This window comes from Mobula hypostoma, chromosome 4, assembly GCF_963921235.1.
Source record: "Mobula hypostoma chromosome 4, sMobHyp1.1, whole genome shotgun sequence".
NCBI classification, from domain to species: Eukaryota; Metazoa; Chordata; class Chondrichthyes; order Myliobatiformes; family Myliobatidae; genus Mobula; species Mobula hypostoma.
The window spans coordinates 87,015,714-87,039,394 of record NC_086100.1 but is presented as its reverse complement, the minus strand read 5'-3'; the positions used below and the strand labels follow the sequence as shown (position 1 = coordinate 87,039,394).

General features: G+C 43.7%; 1 protein-coding gene across 1 annotated transcript in view; it reads right to left on the bottom strand.

Annotated features, from left to right (window-relative positions):
• Positions 1–23,681, bottom strand: part of LOC134345449 (rootletin-like) — a 387,184-nt gene that overhangs the window by 2,159 nt on the left and 361,344 nt on the right. The window contains exons 34-35 of the mRNA XM_063046136.1: positions 9,542–9,679; positions 346–525 (exon numbers count right to left, since the gene is read on the bottom strand). Coding sequence (XP_062902206.1) covers positions 346–525; positions 9,542–9,679 — 318 coding nt within the window. The remainder of the gene's footprint in view (positions 1–345; positions 526–9,541; positions 9,680–23,681) is intronic.

Genomic DNA, 23,681 nt, shown 5'->3' with positions numbered 1-23,681 from the left:
TAACTCCATTTTCCTAGAGTCTCCATTTTCTTTTGCTGCTTCAGGAATTATCCCAATTTTTTGGAATGCTGGCATTGCTTACCATATTGCAAAGCAGTCCACATTCTAGTGACACTCTAATCTCATTCTATGTTACTTATCTAAAATCTCCGTTTCCTATCAATATACTTACTTACTAACGAAAAATACATGTCTGTGTTATCTTGCCTCCCTTTATCTCAATTTTATTAAACATGTCAACTTCCCTAATTTCTCACAGGTGAGAATTTGAAAATAACATATTGTGGTTTACTATCAGTCATTGTCCTTGGTAGACTGGGTAAACTAGGCATATGAAATATATACCTGTTCTTCGAGTTCTTTCACACGTTTTCTATGGGCTCGTTCCTTGGCCTCCAGTACTCTCTCAGCCTGCTGATTAGCAGTCCGCAGGCGCTCAGTTTCCTTCTCCAGCTCTTGATGGTGGCGGGTAGTCAGCTCCATTAGTCTCTGGCTGTGGCTTTGCTCCATTTCAGCTGTCAGTCCCTGTCAAGTAAAAGGTCTGACTGAATAACAGTGGCAAAAGCATGCAGGACTGTTGGCTGAAATGAAGACTAATTACAACATTGCCAACTTTATGAAGGAAGAGCCTCATTTGCTTACTCTCTGTATATATTGCACTCTGACTCCATTCCAACAATTCCCGATTGACACCACGGGCTGCTCCTTTGAAGGAGTTGGGGTTTTCCCGGGAATTCACAGCTGGCATGCTGAATTGTTTGGTTTTTGGTTTCTCCTTATTTAGTCAGAGAGTAATCCAAAATGGAAACATTCAACCCATTGTCTATGCGGACCAAACTGCCCATCTAAGCTAGTCCCATTTGCTCAATTTGACCATATCCCTCTAAACCTTTCCTACCATGTACCTGTTATTTCTTCTGCCTCAACGATTTCTTCCTTCTCAATGAAATTTCCAATTAATGTAACTCAATATCATTAAAGCTTCAAGGGCCCCTGTCAAAGACACTCCTCCACCTGCCCCGTCATGCCACTCTGAACACTGCAAGGGGGCTGTGCGGGTTAGGTTGTGCTTGGTATCAAGGAATAGCTTTCTGCGTGAGGCTGCTGGAATAGGATTTCACAAAGGTCCCAATGTTAGTTGTCTGCAATAAAGCATTTGCAGATGACCAGTTGGTCATCGTAACATTTAGGAGAAGTTTAGATATGTACATGGACGAGGGAGGTATGGAGGGCTACAGTCTGTGTATAGGTAGATGAGAAGACCAGGATGGCACAGACTAAATTGTACGAAAGCCTTTTTCTGTGCTGCAGTTCTCTATGTGCAGGAGCCACTTAGGAAGAAGTTCTGCCAAGGAAATTGAAGCATAAAGTCATTGCAAGACAATATGAAAACTGGCTCTTCAGCTCACCCGTTCTGCATGACCTATCAACATCAATACTATGCTTTCATTGACAGAGTGTTGTCAGCTAGAGTCACAGAATGAATGGGTACCTCAGCAGCTTAACGCTGGAGAAAGTACTACCTGTTGGTCGAAGCTCAATCTATGGACAGCACTTGGGCAAACTGTAGTCTCACTGAAGTCTCCTGATGCCCATGGAGTCCTATTAAATTCTGAGGAAAGAAGCGCAATGTGTTCCTAGTTTTGCAAAGGTTGGCACCACTGCGACTCGATAACTCCTGCAATCATCCACAAAGGTGGGAAGGTGCTTATCGTGCTGAACCGAGTCCTGACTGGAAAGAATAGCAAGAGGTGATCCACATTAATTGATTTCCACCCGTTTTCAAAGTGGGTTCGTGTTAGATGGTGAGAAAGCATCTACTCTAATCTGATCAAGTTCTAATAAATTCATGTCGTCAAATACTTAGGAACTGCCTCAAATACTTCGACTTGTTCCATTCTGCAGTTAAGTTGAGAAACGAACAAATCAAATTCAAAGGCAGGGTGTAAATTAAAATTCATTTCCCTTGGAGGGTTTGAGATCAATGAGTGTTAGAAATGGCAAACTGAAAACAAAGTCACATTTCAACTCCCACATTTTACCTGAAGGTGTTAGGCTGTGGGAGAGGGAGGCTGAACATTTCCATGTATCATTTTCTTGTTAAGAGCAATATTAACATAAGTTTGGAATATGAGCGTCTATGGCTGCTTGGTGCCAGTGAAACCAAGTTGGAGAGAGACGTGGCAGTGTAATGGGGACAAAGATTTAACACTCAAATCATGTCATAAACACTGCAGCCTCTGGATTGAGTCTGTAGAAGGCTCACAGCATATGGGTTTATAGGAAGGTAATTGCAAAGACCGAGGAAAGGCTTTTTAGAATTGCAATGAAGTTTGCAGACTTTTTAGTCTTTGATAACCCCTTGAGTTCCAATTTGTAGCTCTCCATGGCAACATCAGCCTGACTGTGCTTCTGCTGCAGTATTTAGGACCCAGAGAAGGGAACAATGCACAAAAGCCAGAGCCTCGGATGCAGTAGTGATCTGCTTCCTGATGGAAAGAGGCTACTCTGATATCATCATGCAGTAGAATCTGAGGAGATGAGGATATCACATTAGCTGGTGGCTGATAAATCAAAACAACTGTAGATACAGGAATTCTGAAATAAAAACTGAAAATGCCTGAAACATTAAATAAGTCAGGCAACATCAGTACTACCAACCTAATCATTATCTCAGTGTAGGAAAGACCACTTTGCACAACAATGGACTTTGCTTCTTTTCCTAATTGTGTTGTTCCTTGTATAATTTTGTATAACTTGTGTTTCATTGTGATGCTGCTGCAGATAAGCTTATGATCGCACCTGTGCTTACACATACTTAAACTTAATACAACAAACGTACTTACACATACAATAAACTCAACTTTGAGTTTGTAAAAAGGTTGGCCACCCTACACTGTTGACTGTCAGCCGAGATCCCTCAAATTACTTGCTTTGGGATCCTTCGGGGACGTAGTGCATCTCACGGACTGAAGCAGCAGAGGACTGATGGATCACTTGTTGACGATGGGCACCGTCAGCATACATGGGGTTACTGTTCAGTGTGTCTGAAAGCACAAGGCAATCAAAGCAGCCACACATCACCGAGAAGTGTTCATCATCTGCAAGGGCCAACACATCATCCACAACAGCCCACCTCCAATCAGAGGGGAAATAAAATGCAAATTCCCAGGCAGATACTGTGATGCCTTTGTTCTGTGTTAACCCTGCGACCCAAGTCATACCCGTTTTTCCTCCTTCGGGCAGAAGATACGGAAGCTTGAGAATATATACCACCAGGTTGAAGGTCAACTTCTACTCTGATGTTATAAAACTCTTGAACAGATCTTATACGATAAAGATGAACTTTTGATCTCTTAATCAACCTCATTTTGGTCCTTGCTCATTACTTGTCCTGCTGCTGTGCACTTCCTCTGTAACTGTAACATTTTTATTCTGCATTCTGTTATTATCTTTCCTTATGAATCCTCTCGATGTACTTGTGTTTTGGAGTGACCTGTGTAGATGGCACGTAAAACAAAAATTTTCACTGTATTTTGTTATGTTTGATAATAAACCAATTACAACTCCAATTGGACTTACCAGTTGGCTACATGGAGATAAGAAGTATCACCTTTGAATGTGGCTAAACATATCTCATTATATACCAAACCATGAGGTCCAGGAGTGGCACTGCCAACCTCAGACACATAGGTGCCTCAGGTACCTTGACAGACCAGATGGCACTTCACCCCACACCCATGTCTGAGTCTCCAGAATGATGGTGATTTGGTACCTTCTGTATAAACTTTTGCAGAATGTTGGAAACAAGGTGGCGGAGAGAAAGAGCGTCACTGGATGAAGCGGAAGAGGAGGAAGGAATGTTGAGCAGATTGCTATGACAATGATCAGATGATCTGATTCAGAGGAAACATTGGGTAGAATAGTAGAAATAGCCCCTGTTCTTTTCTGAACTAGTTACATCTACATCTACTGAAGAAAAAGAGCCTGTTTAAGATTTTAAGATCTCAACTAAAAGACAGAATGAGGGACAGTGCCGCACCCTGTATTTTCCACACTGATGTCCAAGCTTGTTTACAGTGCTTTAAGTTCTGCAGGGTAACTGGAGCCCAGTCTTTTGATTCAGTGATAGCAGTGAGAGTCCGGCTCGTATTTGGAAGCCTAAGATCTCAGGGCTCTGGAGATGGGCAGATCGAGGGTCGGAGTCATGGCAGGAGACCCGTGTGTCATCGGGGGAGTCAGAAAGTCTACTACTGTGGTCTTCAGGCACAGAGCTCTAAAAAAGCAACGTAACGGACTTTTAACATCGTAAACTAGTGAGTTGATGTTATGTCTCCCTGCTCACTGGGAAAATGGAGACACCTCCCTCTCCTTTGTTAGGGAGAGAGAGAAAACCTGTGGTATGTCAAATACCGGCTGAAACGCAAAGTCTTCGGGCTAACTGTAAGTCCGTGTCTTTGCTGTTGCCTTGCTCACGCTTGAGTGTTCGATGGTGGTGCTGATGCCTGCTTTTTGTTTTGCCAGTGGGGGAGGGGGGGATTGTTGATCGCTGCCACATACGTGCAGGAGCGGGGAGTTGGGAGGGACTTTGGGGTTCTCACGTTTGACTGTCTTTCATTCTTTGGGGCAATCCTCTATTTTTGTGGATGTTTGTAAAGAAAAAGCATTTCAGGATGTATATTGTATACATTTCCCTGACAATAAATTGGACCTTTGAACCAACAAAGCCACCGTTGTAATTTAACTAATTTAACATGGTGAATCACAATTGTGCAAGATCTGAAAATGGGATCAATAATCAAATTTAATGCCAGTCCAACAAATTGCAACTTCGTAGACTCACTGTTAAAACAACGAATGCAAATTCTTGTGCAACTGCTTGTCATTCCTTTACCTGTTCCTACATGTTGCAATCTGTGGCTTCAGCTGAGGAGGAAAGTTTGCTACTTTAACAGCTGAGATCTTCTGCACTTAGCAGCTCCTGTAGATGCTAAGGTAGATGGCTCCGTGTGAAACTGTGCAGGGGTAGATGTTGTTCCATTGGACATGTGAGACTAAAGGGGCACTAAGATTAAATGATGAAGGGACAACGGGTGGGACAAGGATATGTTTTGATCAATCAAGTTGAAGTTGAAGTCAAGTTTATTGTCATTCAACTGTGCACATGTATATGCCCAAATGATAGAACGTTCCTTTGCTGTCCACCCATGGTGCACACCACAGTACATGCACTCTAACTCATACACTTAACACATAGAGTAATATTACCACAGATAAATCAACAAATAGTAAGGTGCATATACAAGTTAAAAAATAAACAGTATAACGCATCATACATGATGAGGCTGTATGATGAGTTTCATACGTGTGGCAAGGAGTCTTATGGTCTGGGGGAAGAAACTGTTTCCCATCCTAACAATCCTTGTCCTAATGCTACAGTACCTCTTGTACGATGGTAGCGGGGGTCAAAGAAATTGTTGGACTGATGGGAGGAATAATGGACAATGCCAAGGGCAGCATTCCTGGTAAATATCTCTAATGAGTGCACCCACTTTGATAACCTCCCTTGCTATTATGACTGTCATACACTTTTTTTTTACAAGTAGGTTGGTGAATTAGCCAATGAATCATAGGCTGGGGCAAAATACATTGCATTCAGCATGCATTCATATTCTGAGTGACTTTGTGTACTTGTGTGACTTTTGCATCTGGCTGTTCTTGCAAGTGGTCATTGACAAAAGCATCATTGCAAAGGCTTGCAACTTCATACCAATTCCCATCCAAGACAGACTTCGCTAATCTCGCTGCGCGTTGCTGCTGGGATATCTGCCAGAACCTCACACATTCTTCACTGCTGCTCCAGAGTACTCTTGTTGGTTGACGGCATTTGAGATGCAACATCTGTACCCAGCTGGGCAGAGCTCAAACAACACTGCACTGTCCATCTCTCTATTATCCATCGCTACTCTCTTGTGTATTCATACAAGCAGGTGAAAAGTTACCTGACCCGGGATAGAGTATCTGAGCGGATGTAGGTCAGTCAGATCCTGTGATAGTGGAGATTCAGGGTGTGCAACTTCCTCCTCTGAAGTGTGCCCTGAAGATGTGTGGATGGCACATTAAAACGTTGAAGATGGGAATGTTTTAAGGTCATCAACGTGCAGTGATTACTCCCAACTCCAAGTCCTCACGAGTGACAGTTATTTTCGACATGCCATAACGAGACAAAATTCTGTAATCTATTTGCCATGGGATCCTCATAACTCATCTATGATGTCTATCCATTCCATCATGGTTCTACCTTAGAGTCATAGAGTCACAGAGCACAGAAGCTGGTCCTTTGACCCACCCTCAGGGCGGGCAGAGGCTATGGCTGGCACAAAAAAGGGCATGAGGTCTGGTACAGATCAGCCATGAACTTACTGAAAGACTAGGTGGCCTTCTCTCCTCCTACATTCTTGTGATTGACTGAAAAAAAAATGAAGAGGACAGGTTCAAGGTTGGAAGCAATATTCTCCAGATTACAAGAGAATAAGCCTCCTATTGTACTTGTCAAAAAGGAATCTAGACATTGAGGCTGCTTCACTGCTGTTTCCTTCTGAGTCAAACCTGCACCACATTTACCAGGCTTCCTACTTCTCACAGTAAAGAATCTGATATCCCTCTAAGGACTAATGACATTTAACAGGTCATTAATCGAGACTGGTCGTTCATGAGTGCACTGTACAGTTCCGGATTCCCGCCAGAATCCATCAAATTTCCTGAGAGCAATATGCCCTTAAATAGCGTACCTGAAACAGAATTACATACAACATCATCAATCTAAGTGGCCAGGATTCCAGATCTACTGTGTAGCAGATAATTGGGTAGCATGCTAGCACAACTATAGAGCCACTGCCTCACACCTCCAGTGACTGACCTCAGGTGCTGTCTATGTGGAGCTGCATGTTCTCCCGGTGACTATATGTTTCTCTCCAATTCTGCAGCTTCCTCTACATGTCCCAAAGAGGTTAACTGGCTACTGTAGATTTCCTCTGGTGTACAGATATGTGGTAATTTCTTCCAGTTCTATCAATGTTCAACCACCAGACACATTTTACTTCTCCGTCTGCTTGTATCAGAACTCACTTCTTCTGCCTGCTATCACCTAGGCTCAGCTTTTCTCTTTCTATTTGTTTTGTCTGGCCCACTAAGCACGTCCCACAGTCTTGCTATTGGCAAGACATTCCCACACTAAGAAACATAATCTGATCCTAACTGCTTCACTTACAGTTACATTTACTTATTTGGACTCACTCTATCAGAGATACTGTATACCATCCCCCCTACTTCTCCCCCATCTTTTCAGCTGCAGAAAAATAACATTTTTTTCTCTTTTTCAATTCTGATGAAATGTCCCTTACCTGAAACATTAATTCTTTCTCTTTCTGCAGATGCTGCCTGACCTACTTGTGTTTCCATCAGTTTTCTGTTTCTATTTTCCATTTTCAGTGCCTGCATTTTCTTTGATTAATTTAAAATAGTTTATTTTCAATGCTGGATGGATTGATTAACAGCAATTAACACTTTTCACTTCATCAAGAGGATACTTTTCCTTGATTTGACTTTTTGTAGGAAGTTCAATTTGGAAGCACTCTGTGCACTTGGTGCCTTTATACTTTCAGTGCACCTCTGCGTTGCAATTAAAACGCAGTATCCTGCTTCTGGTAGCTTATGTCTATCAGAGAACGCAATTTAATCTGTAGCACATAGGTCCCCAATGTTGAATTCTTACTTCATTACTTGGCAGGAAATTTTGGCCTATGACACCCTTGGTGTCATTTTTGACACATACTGGTATAAATACACTTGGAAGAGAACTATCGGAACATAGTTCCCCTAGAAATGCAAACATTGAAGGAGATGCTACATGGTTTGTGACATCTCAAATGACTGAGGTTGATTTTCAAGGCAACAACTGTATGAAAAACAGAAGTGCAATGAAGTGATTAATTGACTTCTGTGATGATCCATAGGTTTCCAATAGGTACATTTAATGTCAGAGAAATTTATACAATATACATCCTGAAATTCTTTTTCCTCGCAAACATCCACAAAAACAGAGAATAGAGGAGTGCCCCAAAGAATGAATGACAGTGAAATGTTAGATCTCCACAGTCCCCCAGCTCCCCCTCCCACGCATAAGCACCAGCACAGCGACGACCCCCCTTCCCCCATCAGCAAAAAAGCATTTGCACCCTCCACCGAGCACTCAAGCGTGCAGTAAAGCATCAATAAAGACACAGACTTGCAGTATCCCAAAGACTACCCGTTCACCTGGTAATTCAACATACCACAGGCTCTTCTTCTCCCGCTAATAAGGGAAAAAGAAGAGTCTTGCATAAAGGAACACTGCAAACACAGCTAACCCATACGGAGGACAGAAAGCAATTTGGATTGTAATGTATGATCTTAGGATTTAGGATTTAATATCAGAGAATGTATACAGTATACAGCCTGAAATTCGTACTTTTCACAGATATCCACAAAACAAGTGACCCCATAGAATGAATGATAGAACATAGAAGCCCTGAAGCCTCCCATCCCCTCCCTTTGCCAAAGCAGCAGCAGAAATGTCAACCCACCCCTCCACCCCATTTGCGCCAGCAGAAACCCCCCCCCCCACCAAGCAAGCAAAGAAATAGCCCCCAAGGAGACCTTGATGCAGAGGCCTTCAAAACTACAATCCATAACCCAGCACTTCGGTATCTCAGACAGGCTCTCTCTCCCCAACGAGAGGCCCTTTAAAATAGCATCACTTAGATAACCCAAAGTCGGATAGAGTCAGACATCACTGAAACAAGGTGTTCAGCCGAATGTGACCATATTAATCACCATGTGCCCATTTACACGAATCCGACAGGCCCCCTATTCTTGTCAACCCCTGTATATTCTGCCATACTACTGGCCTTTGTTCATCCTGCGTCAACATGCGTTCCCTCCAGATGACAGGGCTTGTTCCATGTACCCAAGGCATGAGGATTGGTGAGGTAACTGGCCACACAGACAGCACCAGGCATCTGGGTTTAACTCAGATCTGTGAGGCAGCAGCTCTCCTAGCTGAGCTACTGAGTGCAACCCAAGATGTGCAGATCAGGCTACTGTCTCTAATCCTTAGATCTACCAGTTCAGGTGAGCAGGGCTGAGTGCTAAAGTCAGAGGGTTGAAATGGACAAGGGAGAGAGGGAGGTTCAGTGATAGAGGGAAGTAGGAGGAAATCCCAGTGATAGTAGATCAGGAACATCCAGTAATGGAGGGACGATTGTCTAGTGACAGAGGGAGTGAGGAATATGTAGTGACAGAGGGCGTGAGGAATAGGGCAAGGTGGCCAGAGTGTAAAGGTTGGTCTGATTGCTGTTCTGTAGCTGCTGCATCTCTTTATACCATCTCAACATGAAGGCCAATCACCCTAAATGAGTGAAGTCTGATGCCAGCAGCTAATAACAGCATGCATCAATGTTTCCCACAGTTTGTTAAAATCTGCCGGCTGGTTGTGACTCGCCCTGATCTGCAGCTGCTGGATCTGCCTTTGCGTTTCTGCGAGATCCATTTCTGCACCACTGAGTGACTGATCCAACTGTCCTTTCTCCGTTGACAGCCGCAAGACATCATCTTCGGACCTCATTCTGGCCCGCTCAATCTGGAACAAGAACCATTTATCACCACAGTGAGTGCTGGCTGTTGGAGTGAGGTCTCTCCCACCGGTTCCAGTACAGGCAAAGCCCAGACCCTATCATGGCAAGCTGTCTTCTGATAGGAGCACTGGCCTTTGGACAAGTCACTGGGAATGGGGCCCTGTACAATAAGCAATGAGGTCTAGATAAGCACGGCACTGGGGGGTCCTTATTATCTCATGTGTGTGTGTGCAGCTGAAGCCGTTGAGTTAAGCTTCCCAGGTCACATAATGTAAATGTGTGCACACACAAACACACACCATGTGGTACCTGTCCTATGCCAAAACATGCAGGGAGGGTCAACTAAACTATGTCTTTCATTCCTTCGGTGAATGTGGGAACAGCCAATTCTGGTAACCTGTAATTTGAGAGGTTGTTTTTCTACCTGTCCATATTCTTGGAGTTTGAAACAGGGAAGACTTGCAGACTAATTAACATCAGTCAGGATTTGATATGAACTACACTTCCATGACTGTATCTACCTTTACGTGAGTTGATAGGAAGCTTGCCTTGTATGGGGAAAGGGTTTTGTGATCAGGCCACATCTGTAAGGAGAGAAACAGTTAAAATTTCAGGTTATAAACTAATCTGACAAAGGGTCTTTGACCTCACATGTTGGCTCTGTATCTCCTTCCAAGATACTGCCTGACCTGTTAAGTACTTACAGCATTTTATTTTTTTAATTTAAAATTTCCAGCATCTGCAGTTTTTCTTTGACTTTCCTGCACTTCAATAATGTCTTCCTTTTCCCTGAACCATGACTTCTGCACTGTCATAGTTAACCAATTCCTTGGCCATGTCTCGTCCATTTTGTACATCCCTTCTCTCACACCTTCTCCTCCTGGACAGAGCAGAGGTGGATTTCCACTGCTCCTCTGTCTCACTGTGCATAGTGCAGCTTGGGAAACTAAATCCATCTGCTCCGTGGTAGTTTGTTTTCACACAGAGAGTGGTGGCTGTCCGGAACGGGCTGCTGTGGGTGGTAGTGGATGCAGATACGACCGCAGTGTTTTAGAGGCTTTTAGGTAGACATGTGAATATGCAGGGAATGGAGAGATATGCACCACCTGCAGACCAAAGAGATTTTGTTTAATTTGACATTGTGTCTCTACATACATCATGGGCTGAAGAGGCTGCTTCTGCGCTGTACTGTTCTACGGGCTCATCTTCCATCCTACCTGACTCTAGTGGATTGCAGAAAATTCTACCTGCTCTGACAAGATTCTATCAGACACACTTTCTCCTCCAGTCCCCTTCCAGCATTTCAAAGAATCACATTTTCTCCAAATCCATTGTTCGCTATTCATATCCCACCACGCACTTTCATCTTATGGTACTTTCCCTTGCAACCTCAGGGAGGTGCAACGCCCGATCGATCTCCTTTTCACCTCCCACCAAACTGAAGGCCAAACAATTCTTCCTGGTGAAGAACCTACTGATTCACTTGCACTTCTTCCAATCTACTGTTCCCAAGGTAACCTCCTCTACAAACACAGATTGGGTGATCGCTTGGTGTTCATTTTGCAGAGACCTTGAGGTTCCTATTGCCTGCATACTTAAATCACCATACCACTCTGTCCTCTCTGCTTGTGGCTTCCTGCACTGTTATAACGAACTTGAGGAACAACACATTATATTCCATCTGGGCATGTTGCAGCCTTTTGGTCTCAAATTCTCCAACTTTAAGTATCTCAGTCTTTCTTTCTGTCTATATCAGGGCTGCCCATTTCTATGGGTCATCCATCAATGATTTTGGCTTAGTTTTACTCCTCCTCCTGCTACAGCCTGGCCAGTTGGCCATATCCCATTGCCCTGCGTGTCACTACCCCTCTACCTTATGTGGACCCCCCCTTCCCCTTTGCTCTCCACAGTAGTCTGCCACTTTCCCTGTTTTCCCTCTTCCCCAGTTCTGATCAAAGATTCAAGATTCAAGTTTGATTAATGCTATTTCCTGTACAGGGGTTTAAGGAGAACAAAATAATTGTTAGCCAGATCTGATGCAGCACAAAAAACACAAAAGGTAAAAAATAATAATAATAACAAACTACACACAATAAGTATGAGTACATAAGATAGCTTACATACAGATTGATTGTATGTCCATAAAGTGACACCAGGCTGTACATAAGGTGACTGATGGAAAACAATAAAGTTGTGAAGGAGTTAGTGGGTGAAGGTGTTGATCAGCCTTACTGCTTGGGAAAGGTTTCTGTTTTTGGATCTGGTTCAAAGATCCAGATCTTTGAAGTGAGTGAAGCCTCTGTTGGTCAGGGTCAACCATGAATGTTGCATCCTTGCCGTCTAGATATGCAAGCCTGGGCAGTACGATATGGAGAGCAAGCTGTTGCCCCTGTAGCAAGCTCCCCCTCTCCACACATCTGATGAACTCAAAGGAATGGCTGAGACCAATACAGTTTGGTACCAGCAGTGTTGCAGGAGTTGTCAGGCAGCATTGAACTCAATGTGGGATTGCTTTAGGGAGTCCAGCTCTGGATTTTTCCCTCTGAAGCCTTCCCCATGAGTGGGTATAGCCGCAAGGCAGAGGGGATTTGAGACAGAGCTTTCCTTCTCCTAGATGAGCTGCAAACCACACCTGACGAGCCCCATCTGCCCAAGCAACTGGCTTTAACGTGCCAATAACCTGCCTTTGCCCCTTCTCCTGTCAGTAGAAACGGTTCCACCGGGCTTAGTAGCTAAGCTACACATGAAGGCCAATTGCTGACCTTGGTTGTCAGAGGCTATTTCAGGCGCACACCATTGGGAGCATTTAATAGGTAGTGGGAGTTTGTCCCCATTACCACCCCGGGCTATAACAACTGTATGGGAGTGAACAGTCTACAAGCAGGATGTATGGAATCCTTCATGATGTTACCGATCCTTTACTAGCATTTTTCTGTACATATGTTCCTGATGGCATGCAGGCTGGTGCCAATGATGTGTTGAACAGTCTTGACTACCTGTTGTAGAGCCTTCCTGTCCGTCATTGTGCAGTTTCCATACCAAGCAGTTATCCAGAAGTGATGCTCTCTACTGTGCATCTGTAATTCATGAGGATGAATGTGCAAAGTCCAGAACTCTTCAGCCTCCTACAAAGCAGAGGCGTTGGTTAGCTTTCTTGACCATGGAGGATGTGTTCTGGGACCATGAGAGGATGTGCGTGATGTGCGCTTCCAGGAGTTTGACACTATTTGAAGTTTCAACTGCTGTGCCTCCAATGTAAATGGTGGTGTGAGTGGTAACTATTTCTGTTTCCATCAATGCTGTCTGACCTGCTGAATGTTTCCAACAACTTCTATTTGCATTTGCATATGAGGGAACTGAGGCTAAGTGCTTTGAATTTTCGGCATTTCCATGTGCTGAGACCTTTTGGGAAACCACCATGTGCAAAATGTGCAGAGATCAGCAACATACCTTGAATTGTATTGACAGAACTGGCACTTGTTGTGTAGAACCAGGCTCATTAAAAGTGATAAGATCATTTGATTTTAGCTTGTGGGATTTTTCTTCTTTATTAGGTGTCTATGGGGCAAGGATAATCATGAATATGCATGTGTAGACCATTACGACGATCAAAAGCAACGGCAGTTACTCAGAGGTTCATGTTGCACTGGATTCCAGACATTGTGTTAGCTCTTTGTAGACAACCTAGGACAAGCACAGGCCTGATCCATGAACTTAATTCATCAAAACTCAACTCACAGTTTAGAAAACCAATGAGTCTTTTTTTCCACGAAGCACAGCCTTGTTCAATTCCAATGAAGTAATTTACTGAGAGCTGCTGATTTTTGTTACAGCCTTGCCTTGTGAAGATCACCTTCCAGCTGATCTACCATTTCTTTACAGCCACCAGCAGTTGACTCTTCACTGTGAGCTTTATGACCTATAGAGGTTCTTGTCTACAAAAGGAGAGCCTCCCCCCGCCCCCCCATGAGCCAGATGAACAAAACCACGGTTTCAAATTTGTGGTTCCCTCTGTCATGAACAGAATGATTTGGTAGAACAGAAGCCAGATAATAATCAATGAGTTCACTAAGATGCAAGTGAATCAATAGATCAACAGACAAGGGCAGAGATCAACATAATCCTAACTGGTTTCCTGCCCAATTTACAGTATATACAGCTTTCACTATAATCTGCACTCTTTCTCAGTTTGGGGTAAATCTTTGAAGTATGATGGGGATTAGAACAAATTGATGTGGCATAAACATCTGTAATGCCCTCGTTCGTATCCTTTACTGTTATGCTATATGTATTTCATTTTGTGCTGTTCTGTGAGAGGTGCTTGTTTTCAATTTATGTGTGGGTTATTGTTGAAGAGTTGAGGAGAGATGTGTGCCATCCAATTAGGATGGTTGAATTAAGAGGAGGTTTCTCTAGTGAGGGGCATTAAGGTTGTGCTTGGGGCTTTTGTTCGCGAGGAGATGAAGAGAGAAGACGCTGGAGAGAACCGATCATAGCACACAATCCGGTGGGAGACCCATTTATTCGAGATGGATTGCGAGCGATATTTGGAAGGTGGTGTGTGCTTTCCCTTTGACTGAGGGCCCAGCGTGTGAGTGACAGAGAAGTTTAAGGTGAGCTCCAACTTATGCACATTTGACTGTTTAATTAGAATTGGCCCTTTTCTTTTTGTTATTCTTTACTAACCCTTTAGTTAAGATTCAGAAATATATTTCCTTTAATCATATGCCATGTACTGTCTGTTATTTCATGGCATTAATTTGTAACGGGGTAGCAAGTGACACAGCATCCACACAAACTGGGGTTTGGGGTGGAATTGAGTGCACCTCAATCTCACGAGTTTGGCGGAGCTGGAGGTTGTCTTCCTCAGACTTACGCAGCCGAGGAAACCAAGGTGTTTCACATCTATCCTGGATCTCTACAAAGATTGCTTGATCCAACTGCTGCAACTTTTTCTTTCAGGTTCTTTGCTCTTCCCTCCTGAGGTTCTCATTCCACACAAGGACCAAGTTCCAACTGGTACCAACCTACCTCATCCATGAGTATGAGCCCACAGTGAGAGCTGGCATTGTATGTGTCTTCTGAAGCCCTGCATCCTGATTTACCTCACATCCACCAAAATGCACCGAGAATACCTGGCTGAGTTCCTTCCCTCACCTTCCCTTGATCAAAACAACTACCTCAGTACCATTAGGAGTATCATCATCAAACATTATTGGGCACCGTACCCTCAATAGCCAAGGTCAAGGATTCCTCCTGAAAAACATACAGTAGTTCAAAAGCTTCTCCCAACAGCTCCCCGGTACCTGAGTTAGTTGTATAATGCACCCAGATGTTATGAAATGAGTGGGCAGACATTATCTTTGGAAGAATTAATACTGGTTTGACTCCCCACAAGTTGAGGTTCCTGTGATAGAGAATCTCACTGACAAGTGCTGTTAAGGAATCTCTGAGCTTAACAAGACACTAAATAAGCAAAGCCATGTGTCACCCTGACAGAGTACTGTAAAAGCAAAGAATTCAGCCTTGCAGATTTCATTATCACCTTAAGAAAGCACATATTGGTTTTATAAATATATAATCCTTTCATCTCTGAGACTTAATATTTGAGCTGTGGAGATTAAGATTCCTTGGCTGATGATGGAATGGGCTAAATACTGACTTGACTGATGCTGCCTTTTGTAGCTTAACAGTTACAAGCATTCCAGGCAGATGTGACTTTTTCCGCCGCAGGGTAGACTGACAACAAGATATCAATGGAGTCAGAAATGCAGACCTTCTGAAAGGAGACTGCAGTACAGTAATCCGTGTAGGGAAAGCTGAACAGTCTTCTTGTTAGATATGGAAAACCAATCGGGTGGGTAACTGGCGATGGAGCAGGAGAGCTGGAGGAACAAACCCAAACACAATTTGCTGTGTGTTTTGGTTTTTGTTAGATTGCAGGTCCTTCTTTCCATTCATAATAGCTGGGTGTTTGTCAGGAAAACCTATCAGTTAATTTCATTTTCTCTCTTTGTCAGCCTCCATCCATCATTCATCTTCCACTGTCTCCCCATTCCATTCCCCCTCCCCCTCTGTTCCTTAACTGGCCTAGCCTGCCAATCAATTTCTGACCTTTCCTCGGTGTACCAATCACCTCGCATTCCTGTCTCACCACTCCCCTTCTCCTTTTTACACTGGCCACCTCCCTCTTCCACTCTCTGTCTTGATGTAGGATTTGGACCCGAAACGTTGACAATTCCTTTTCTCCCACAGACGCGGCTCGAGCTTCTGAGTTCCTCTAGCAGACCGTTTGACGCTTCTTTCGGCTCGTTTGCATTGATACGTAACTAGCAGCTCATTGAAAGGGAAAACCAACAGAGAGCTTGAGCTGATGCTTCTTTCGATAGCAATCTAATTGAGCTGGTTAGGACTATTATGGGATATCAGCTAGGAAGACTATTTGTCAAGGTGGGGATCCAGATGTTGCCTGAAGGTCAAACCTAGGATATTGAGGGAGTGATGTCAGGAAGTAGTAGACTTACAAAGAAAGCTAGCACAGAAACAGGGCCTTCAGCCATTTGAGTCCAAACTGAGCATCAATTGCCAATTTACACTAATCCTAACCTGACCCGTTTTACTTCCTTCACATTCCCATCAATGCCCTAACTTCTACCACCCACATAAACATCTGAGGCGATTTACAGCGCACCATTAACCTAGCACACAGCAACAAGGAGAACGCATAAACTCCACACAGACAGCAACCCGAGGTCAGGATCGGAACAGGGTCACAGAAGCTGTGAGTCATTCCACTGCCCGGGCAGTTCTAAAATCTGGGAACTCTGTCCCTGTAGAAGAAAAGGCACCATCAACTGAAAATGCAAAAGGCGGAAGTGGTAGACTTAAGTTTAACAGAAACTGGGTACAGCCCCAGTAGAGTTGTGCGACTGAACAGTCTTGGAGCTGAACAGCTTTCTGCTTTTGAGTTCAGGAGCCTGATCAGGTTCATTGCAGAGCGCAGAACTGTAAAAGGGTGGGGCTGAAATTCTTTGTGCAGCATTTTCAAAAACTGACACACTTGTGTCAAATTCTTGTCCGTGCTATCATAGCAGCCATTGGCCCATTTTAAAATAAACAACTTAATGACTTCTCTAATGCTGCACGCAGGAATTTGACCCAAAGATGCCGGTGATTTAAAAAAATGCTTGAAGAATTTCAATCCTTGACAGGTAGGCAGTTTGGATATCCAAGATATATATGTATAAAGTATATTCCTCCTTTGAAACTCGTGTCAGTGATGAATGTAAAGAGAAAAGGTGGGAGACATTCTTCTATGATGAAAGGAGGAAATTCTGTGAAATTATGCAGTACATTTCATGGCAGTGGGATCATTTTAAAGTGTTTCATTGCCCATGTAGGCTTTTCAAGTGTATGTGTAAATATGGGCAAGAGTGCAACAGTCCTAACTTTTGTGAAATAATAAAGAGATTGAGTCGCGTATAACACAAGTGGTTGTATATTGGAGGGTCTTCAGGTGACTGTAGAGGCCAGCCCAGGAGCCACATAATCCTGCCTCTTTGCGACTAGCTGATCACCATTAGACTTAATCCAGAATATTAGGATGGTTTCCCTTAAATCTGTGTTTGACTTGGTTTAACGTGGGGAGGCTAATGCACAGGCAGCCACTATACCTGTCCTTGACAGATTAGGGTCAGGGTCCAGTGAAATGGAGTGCAAGATGACTCGGGATGCTTCACTGCTGCAGCCTTTATCATCTTCCGCCAGCTCTACAGGTGAGGTATTGGTTGGATTGCTCATTGTGTGGGACCCTACCCCCACCACCCACTTGACTTTACCGCCATGGGTGATCTTCTCAGGAGCTAAGTGCCAGATGGCTAAACTCTAGTTGGCATCACTTGCAGGATTCCTCGGGATCCTTTCTCGAGGATCATCACCTTGTGGTGAAGAGGTTTGTGCGTTCCATAAAGAGATACAACATGGAATCAGGTCCTTCGACCCATTAACCATCCACTTACACTGTTCCTGCACTGATCCCATTTTATTCTTCCTACATTCTGAGCAACTCCCCCTAAGTTCTACCACTCACCTACACAGCACAGACAACTTGCAATGAACTTAATTCAGGATCGAATGGCTTGACATATGAAGAGCATTTGATGGCTCTGGGCCTGTATTCACTAGAATTCAGAAGAATGAGGAGGACTTAATTGAAACCTATCAAATGGTAAAAAGCCTTCATAGAATGGATGTGGAGAGGATGTTTCCTATGGGGGGAGAGTCTAAGACCAGAGGACACGGCCTCAGGATAGAGGGGAGTCCTTTTAGAGTGTAGGTGGGGAGAAATTTCTTTGCCAGAAAGTGGTGAATCAGTGGAATTCATTGTCACAAGCAGCTGTGGAGGCAAAGTTTTTTTATGTACATAATGCTCTGGCTAAGATTTCTATTGCTAATGCTGTGGAGTATTTCATTTAGTAGCTTTCTGTAAAAACAGTGGGTCTTGCTGGTAGAATGTTTTGGTTTCAGATAAAGATAAGGGGCTATGATGTTCAACTTAGGAATGTTGTGTCAGCCAATCAGGATGGTGGAACTGGGAAAAGGTTCTAGAGAGTGCCGGATGGAGACAAATTTGTGACGGACACCAGTAGATTTTGAGGTGTTTTGGCAGGAGTTGCAGAAAAGAGGAGATCAGGAGAGGTACCTGTAGGATTTGATCTGACGGGAAGAGTGATTGCTTCATGAGACAAAGGAGTCCAAGATGGGAAGCTCTACCGGTGATTGGTGATGAGAATTCAGTGCCTTGAGTAACGGTCATACCCAGCTTTTGGAAGAGCTGAGCTCCAATGCCATGTGCCCATTTAGACTGGTTTAACTGTAATGGGCCCTTTCCTTTTATTCTTTTCTTTCTCTTAGTAACTGTTTGATAAAGATGAGATTAGTAAATACACTTTTCATATAATTTTATGCAGTGTACGATCTCTTATTTCTTGCTGACTGATAATTGTGTATGGGCAGAATTTACACATCATTTGCTCAAATCGAGGTTTCATTAATCAGGACATCACGACGTTCCTGTTTGGTTGAATCCCAAATCATACTGACTCTAAATGTGTATTGTTTATGAAAGATGGCTTTCTCACTGCGTCATCCCATGGCTGTTAGCAGACTCAGCCAATGAGCCAATATGCATATGAGCATGGTGAGGGGTTACATTTGTGGGGTGCCTGTCCGGGTTTTGCTGAATGCTGTGTAGTTGTAGTTAAGAATTAATTAAGCAATTTGTATGTTTAAGCCTGTGTTTAAACTAGTGTCAGGGAAAGTGATTTAGGTACTTTATAGTGGACCTTCTCCATGGATTGTCACCTTGTCGCGGTGGAGAAGCTTGTGTGGTCCCATGATCCTGAGAGTAATGCCGTCTGGAGCTATTCTTCTGGTAGGGTCACCCATGGCAGTAAGGTTGAGGGTGAGGTCCCTGACAAAGAACAATCCAACCAAGACCTCAATGGTGGAACACATCAGCTCCAATCGTCGTGGTTTCCATGCCATTGGATTCAGTTGGTTGATTTGTGAAGTATCATGTGCTTCTTGGAGTGCAACATCAAGTACACATTAAACAAATACACGCACAGACGTCTTTGCTTTGTGGGCCACTTCTTCAAGTCTTTCGGCGATCGGGGGAGGGCGTTGGGAGCAGGCAATGTGATGGATGGAAGCCCCTAGTCAAGAACCGGCACGAAAGTGGTGAATACTTGATTCAGTCGCTCAACTTTTGGACAGAAGCAGGAAAGTTGTTCGGCAGCAGTATTCATGTCTGAGTAGCCCTATGTAGGATCCACTCGGCTCACCCTGAACTGGGAAGGGGCTAGAAAAGATGCCCTAAAAATAGTCTGCTTCACCTCATCCTGTCTGGAAAGCCGCGTCCAGAGGGATCACCATCATGTGGTCGGAAAACATCAAGAAGTGAAACTATGAAATTTGGAACCTGGAATATACGAACTCTGATGGATAACCCAAACTCAGACCGACCAGAGAAGAGAACTGCCTTTGTTGCCCGGGACTCCAAAAATTCAGCTTTGACATTGTTGCTCTGAGTGAGTCCCGCAGAGCCGGAGAAGGGCATCTAAAGGAAGAGCAAGGTCAATACTCTTTTTTTCTGGAAAGGACTTGATCCTTAACAACCAAGGATCCATGGAATAGGTTTTGCCATCTGAAACAGCCTACTTCAGAAGCTGACAGAGCAACCACTGGGAATCAACGAACGGCTCATAACTCTGCGAGTCCAGCTTGTCAAGAACCAACACACCACTATCATCAGCGCCTATGCTCCAATTCTGGACGCTGAAGATGAAGTAAAGTTGAACTTCTAGGCCCAACTTGACGATGTCCTTTCCTCTGCTCCCAACAACAAGATCATTCTCTTGGGAGACTTCAATGCCAGAGTGGGGAAAGATCATAGGCTCTGTACTGGAATAATAAGCAAGGAAGGAGTTGGCAAGGTCAATGCCAATGGAACACTCCTCCTCAGCAAATGTGCTGAACACAACCTGGTGATTACAAACACCGTATTTCGCCAGAAAAACAGGCACAAAGTCTCCTGGCAGCATCCACGCTCCAAATACTGGCACCTTATCAATTACATCATCGTACAACCTCGGGACCAACGAGATGTACTGATAACAAGAGCTGTTACTGGTGCCGACAAGTGCTGTACAGACCATCGACTCATCTTGTCCACCATGAGAATGAAGATTCGGCCCAAAAGGAAACACCAAAATCAGAACACTATTAAGAAATTCAATGTTGACATCCTTCAAGACATCAACCATGTACAGAAGTTCCAACAAAATCTTCAAGAACAACTGCCTCAACAAATCCCACCATCTGTAGAAGAACACTGGAATCAATTGAAGAACACTATCATCATCTCTTGCAAAGAAACAATTGGGCTCAAGATGAAAAAACATCAGGATTGGTTTGATGATAATGACAAACTACTCCAACAATTCATTGATGAAAAGAGAAAAGCTTTCATCATCTTACAAAATGACCAACAATCGGCTACCAAAAGGAAACGCTATCAGGAATACAAGGCTGCAGTCCAGAAGAGCCAATGGTGAAACCTGAAAAATCAATGGTGGAGGAAGAAAGCTCAGGAAATCCAACAACGAGCAGACACCAATGACACTCGAGGCTTTGTCAACACAACTAAAGCTATTTTTGGCCCATCCACTCACGGTTAAGCCCCTCTCAAAAGCAAAGATGGTTTAACCATCCTGAAGAGCAATGCTGACATCAATTCTACATGGAGGGAGCACTTTGAAGATCTTCTAAATCAAACCGTCTCATTTGACAGGAATGTGATTAACAACAGTCCAAAACAGCACATTGACAACTCCCTAAGCAAAATACCAACACTTGATGAAGTCAAGGAAGCCATTAAAATCTTGAAAAACAACAAGGCCGCTGGACTCGATGGAATACCAGCCGAGGTCTACAAAAGGTAACCCGCTTCAGTACCAACTTCATCAACTTCTCATCAAGATCTGGATAAATGAAGACGTACCAGCAGACTTTAGAGACTCAGCAATCATTACCAACTACAAAAGGAAAGGCGATCGATTCGAATGCGGAAACTATCGTGGAATATCCCTGTTAGCAACAGCAGGAAAGATCCTCACCCACATCATGAACAACCGGCTCAAGCCTTTAGCTGAGAAGATCCTTCCAGAGACACAAGCCGGTTTCAGACCATCACATGGAGTAATCAACATGACCTTCACAATGCAACAACTACAAGAAAAAAGTCGTGAACAACTTCAACCTTTGTACATGGCATTCATCGACCTCACCAAAGCACTTTGACTCGGTATCAAGGGAACTCCTATGGGATGTCCTATCCACCTATGGATGCCCTGAAAAGTACATTCGAATCCTGAGACTCCTCCACGATGGCATGCTTGCCACAGTCATGGTCAGCAACAGTAACTGTGAGCCTTTTCAAGTTAGATCAGGAGTAAAACAGGGATGCGTGATTGCCCCAACTTTGTTCACCATCTTCACTGCGACAATCATCCACATCATCAAGGACAACCTACCCCCAGGAATCGAAATTGTCTACAGAACAGATGGCAGACTTTTCAATCTTGCCTGTCTCAAGTCCAAAAACAAGACATCCACAAGTTCCCTCATCGAGCTCCAATATGCAGATGACAACAGTGTTGCAGCTCTCTCAGAAAACCACCTACAACAGATTCTGACTGCCTTCAACCATGCACACATGAAACTTGGACCTACCATCAATTCCAAGAAGACTCAGATCATCCACCAATCATCACCAACTGAGACAAATCGGATAGAACCATCAATTCAACTTGGTGAAACAACCCTGGAAAACGTGGACTACTTTCCGTATCTTGGAAGTCACCTCTCCTCCAAAGTCGACCTTAATGATGAGATCCAACATTGTCTTAAATGCGCTGGAACAGCTTTTGGACGTCTCTGAACAAGAGACTTTCATGATTGTGACATCCGAACAGACACCAAAATGTTAGTGTACAAAGCAGTGGTGATCCCAACGCTCCTGTATGCATCAGAAACCTGGACAACATACCGACGACATCTGAAGGCACTTGAAAAGTTCCATCAATGCTGTCTTTGAAACATCTTAAATATCAGCTGGGAAGATAGAAGAACCAATGTCAGCGTGCTAAATGAAGCAAAAACAACAAGCATTGAAGCCTACATCATCAAGATCCAACTAAGATGGAGCGGTCATGTTGTTCGGATGAAAGACAAATGTCTGCCGAATCAAATCTTCAACTCCCAGCTTAAAGAAGGCAAACATAAAAGAGGCGGACAATAGAAGAGATTCAAAGACGTCTTAAAAACCAACATGAAGAAATGTAACATCGACATCAACAATTGGGAAACCGATGCCAAGGACAGGAAACTCTGGCAAGCCATCATCTGAGAAAGAATAGCAACTTTTGAAGCCAACAGATGTGCAGAATTAGAAGAAAAGTGAAGAAAATGGAAAGAGAGGCAGCAATAATCAAAGCTCGATATGCCATCTGGAACTACCTGTCCTGAATGGAGAAGAACTTTCAAAGCCAAGATTGGACTCATAAGCCACTTGAGAGCCCATAAATAAATCAACGGAACGAAGACCATCATTCTCGAGCTCGAGGGATAGCCATGATGACGAATGGACATCTCAAGGATTAAGAGTTGGTGTGAGTCAGAGATTATCCACAAATAATGCTTGTGTTCTGAATGGGGTGGATATCTGAAGCCCCGGTGAACTGCTAATTAGAATGCTGAGTTCTGTAAAAGTATTGGGGAAAATATTGGGCCCTCTGATTTCCTCCCATATACAAAGGTGTATGGGTTCAGCGTTTAATTGGCCACTGTAAATTGCTCTTGGTATGGAGGTGAGGTGTAGAATCTGGGGGAAGCTGCAGCGAATGTGGGGAGAATGAAGAACAGGATTAATGTAGAATCAACAGAAATGGGTGTTTGATGGTTGGTGCAGACTTGGTAGGCTGAAGGACCCAATTTTGTGCTTGTAAAACTCCAGAACCTCTATGTTCCTACCTTGTATACAACACTGAGAAAGACTGAGAATCAATGCCTATGGCATAACTTCAGACTGAAGGGGTTAACTTAAGAAGAGCCCTTGGCAGGTCTGGGGGAGAGGGGGGAATATTGAAATCTACAGAATATTTAAAGGACTAGATAAGTTGGATGTGGAGAGGATGTTTCCTATGGTGGCGGTATCCAGAACTAGAAGGTACAGCCTCAAAATTGAGGGGCGACATTTTAGAACAGAGGTAAGGAGGAATTTTTTTAGCCAGAGAGTAGTGAATCTGTGGAATGCTCTGCCACAGACTGCGGTGGAGGCCAAGTTCATGGGTATATTTAAAGCCAAAGTTGATAGTTTCCTGATTGTTCAGGGCATCAAAGGATATAGCAAGAAGGCATGTGTATGAGGTTGAGTGGTATCTGAGT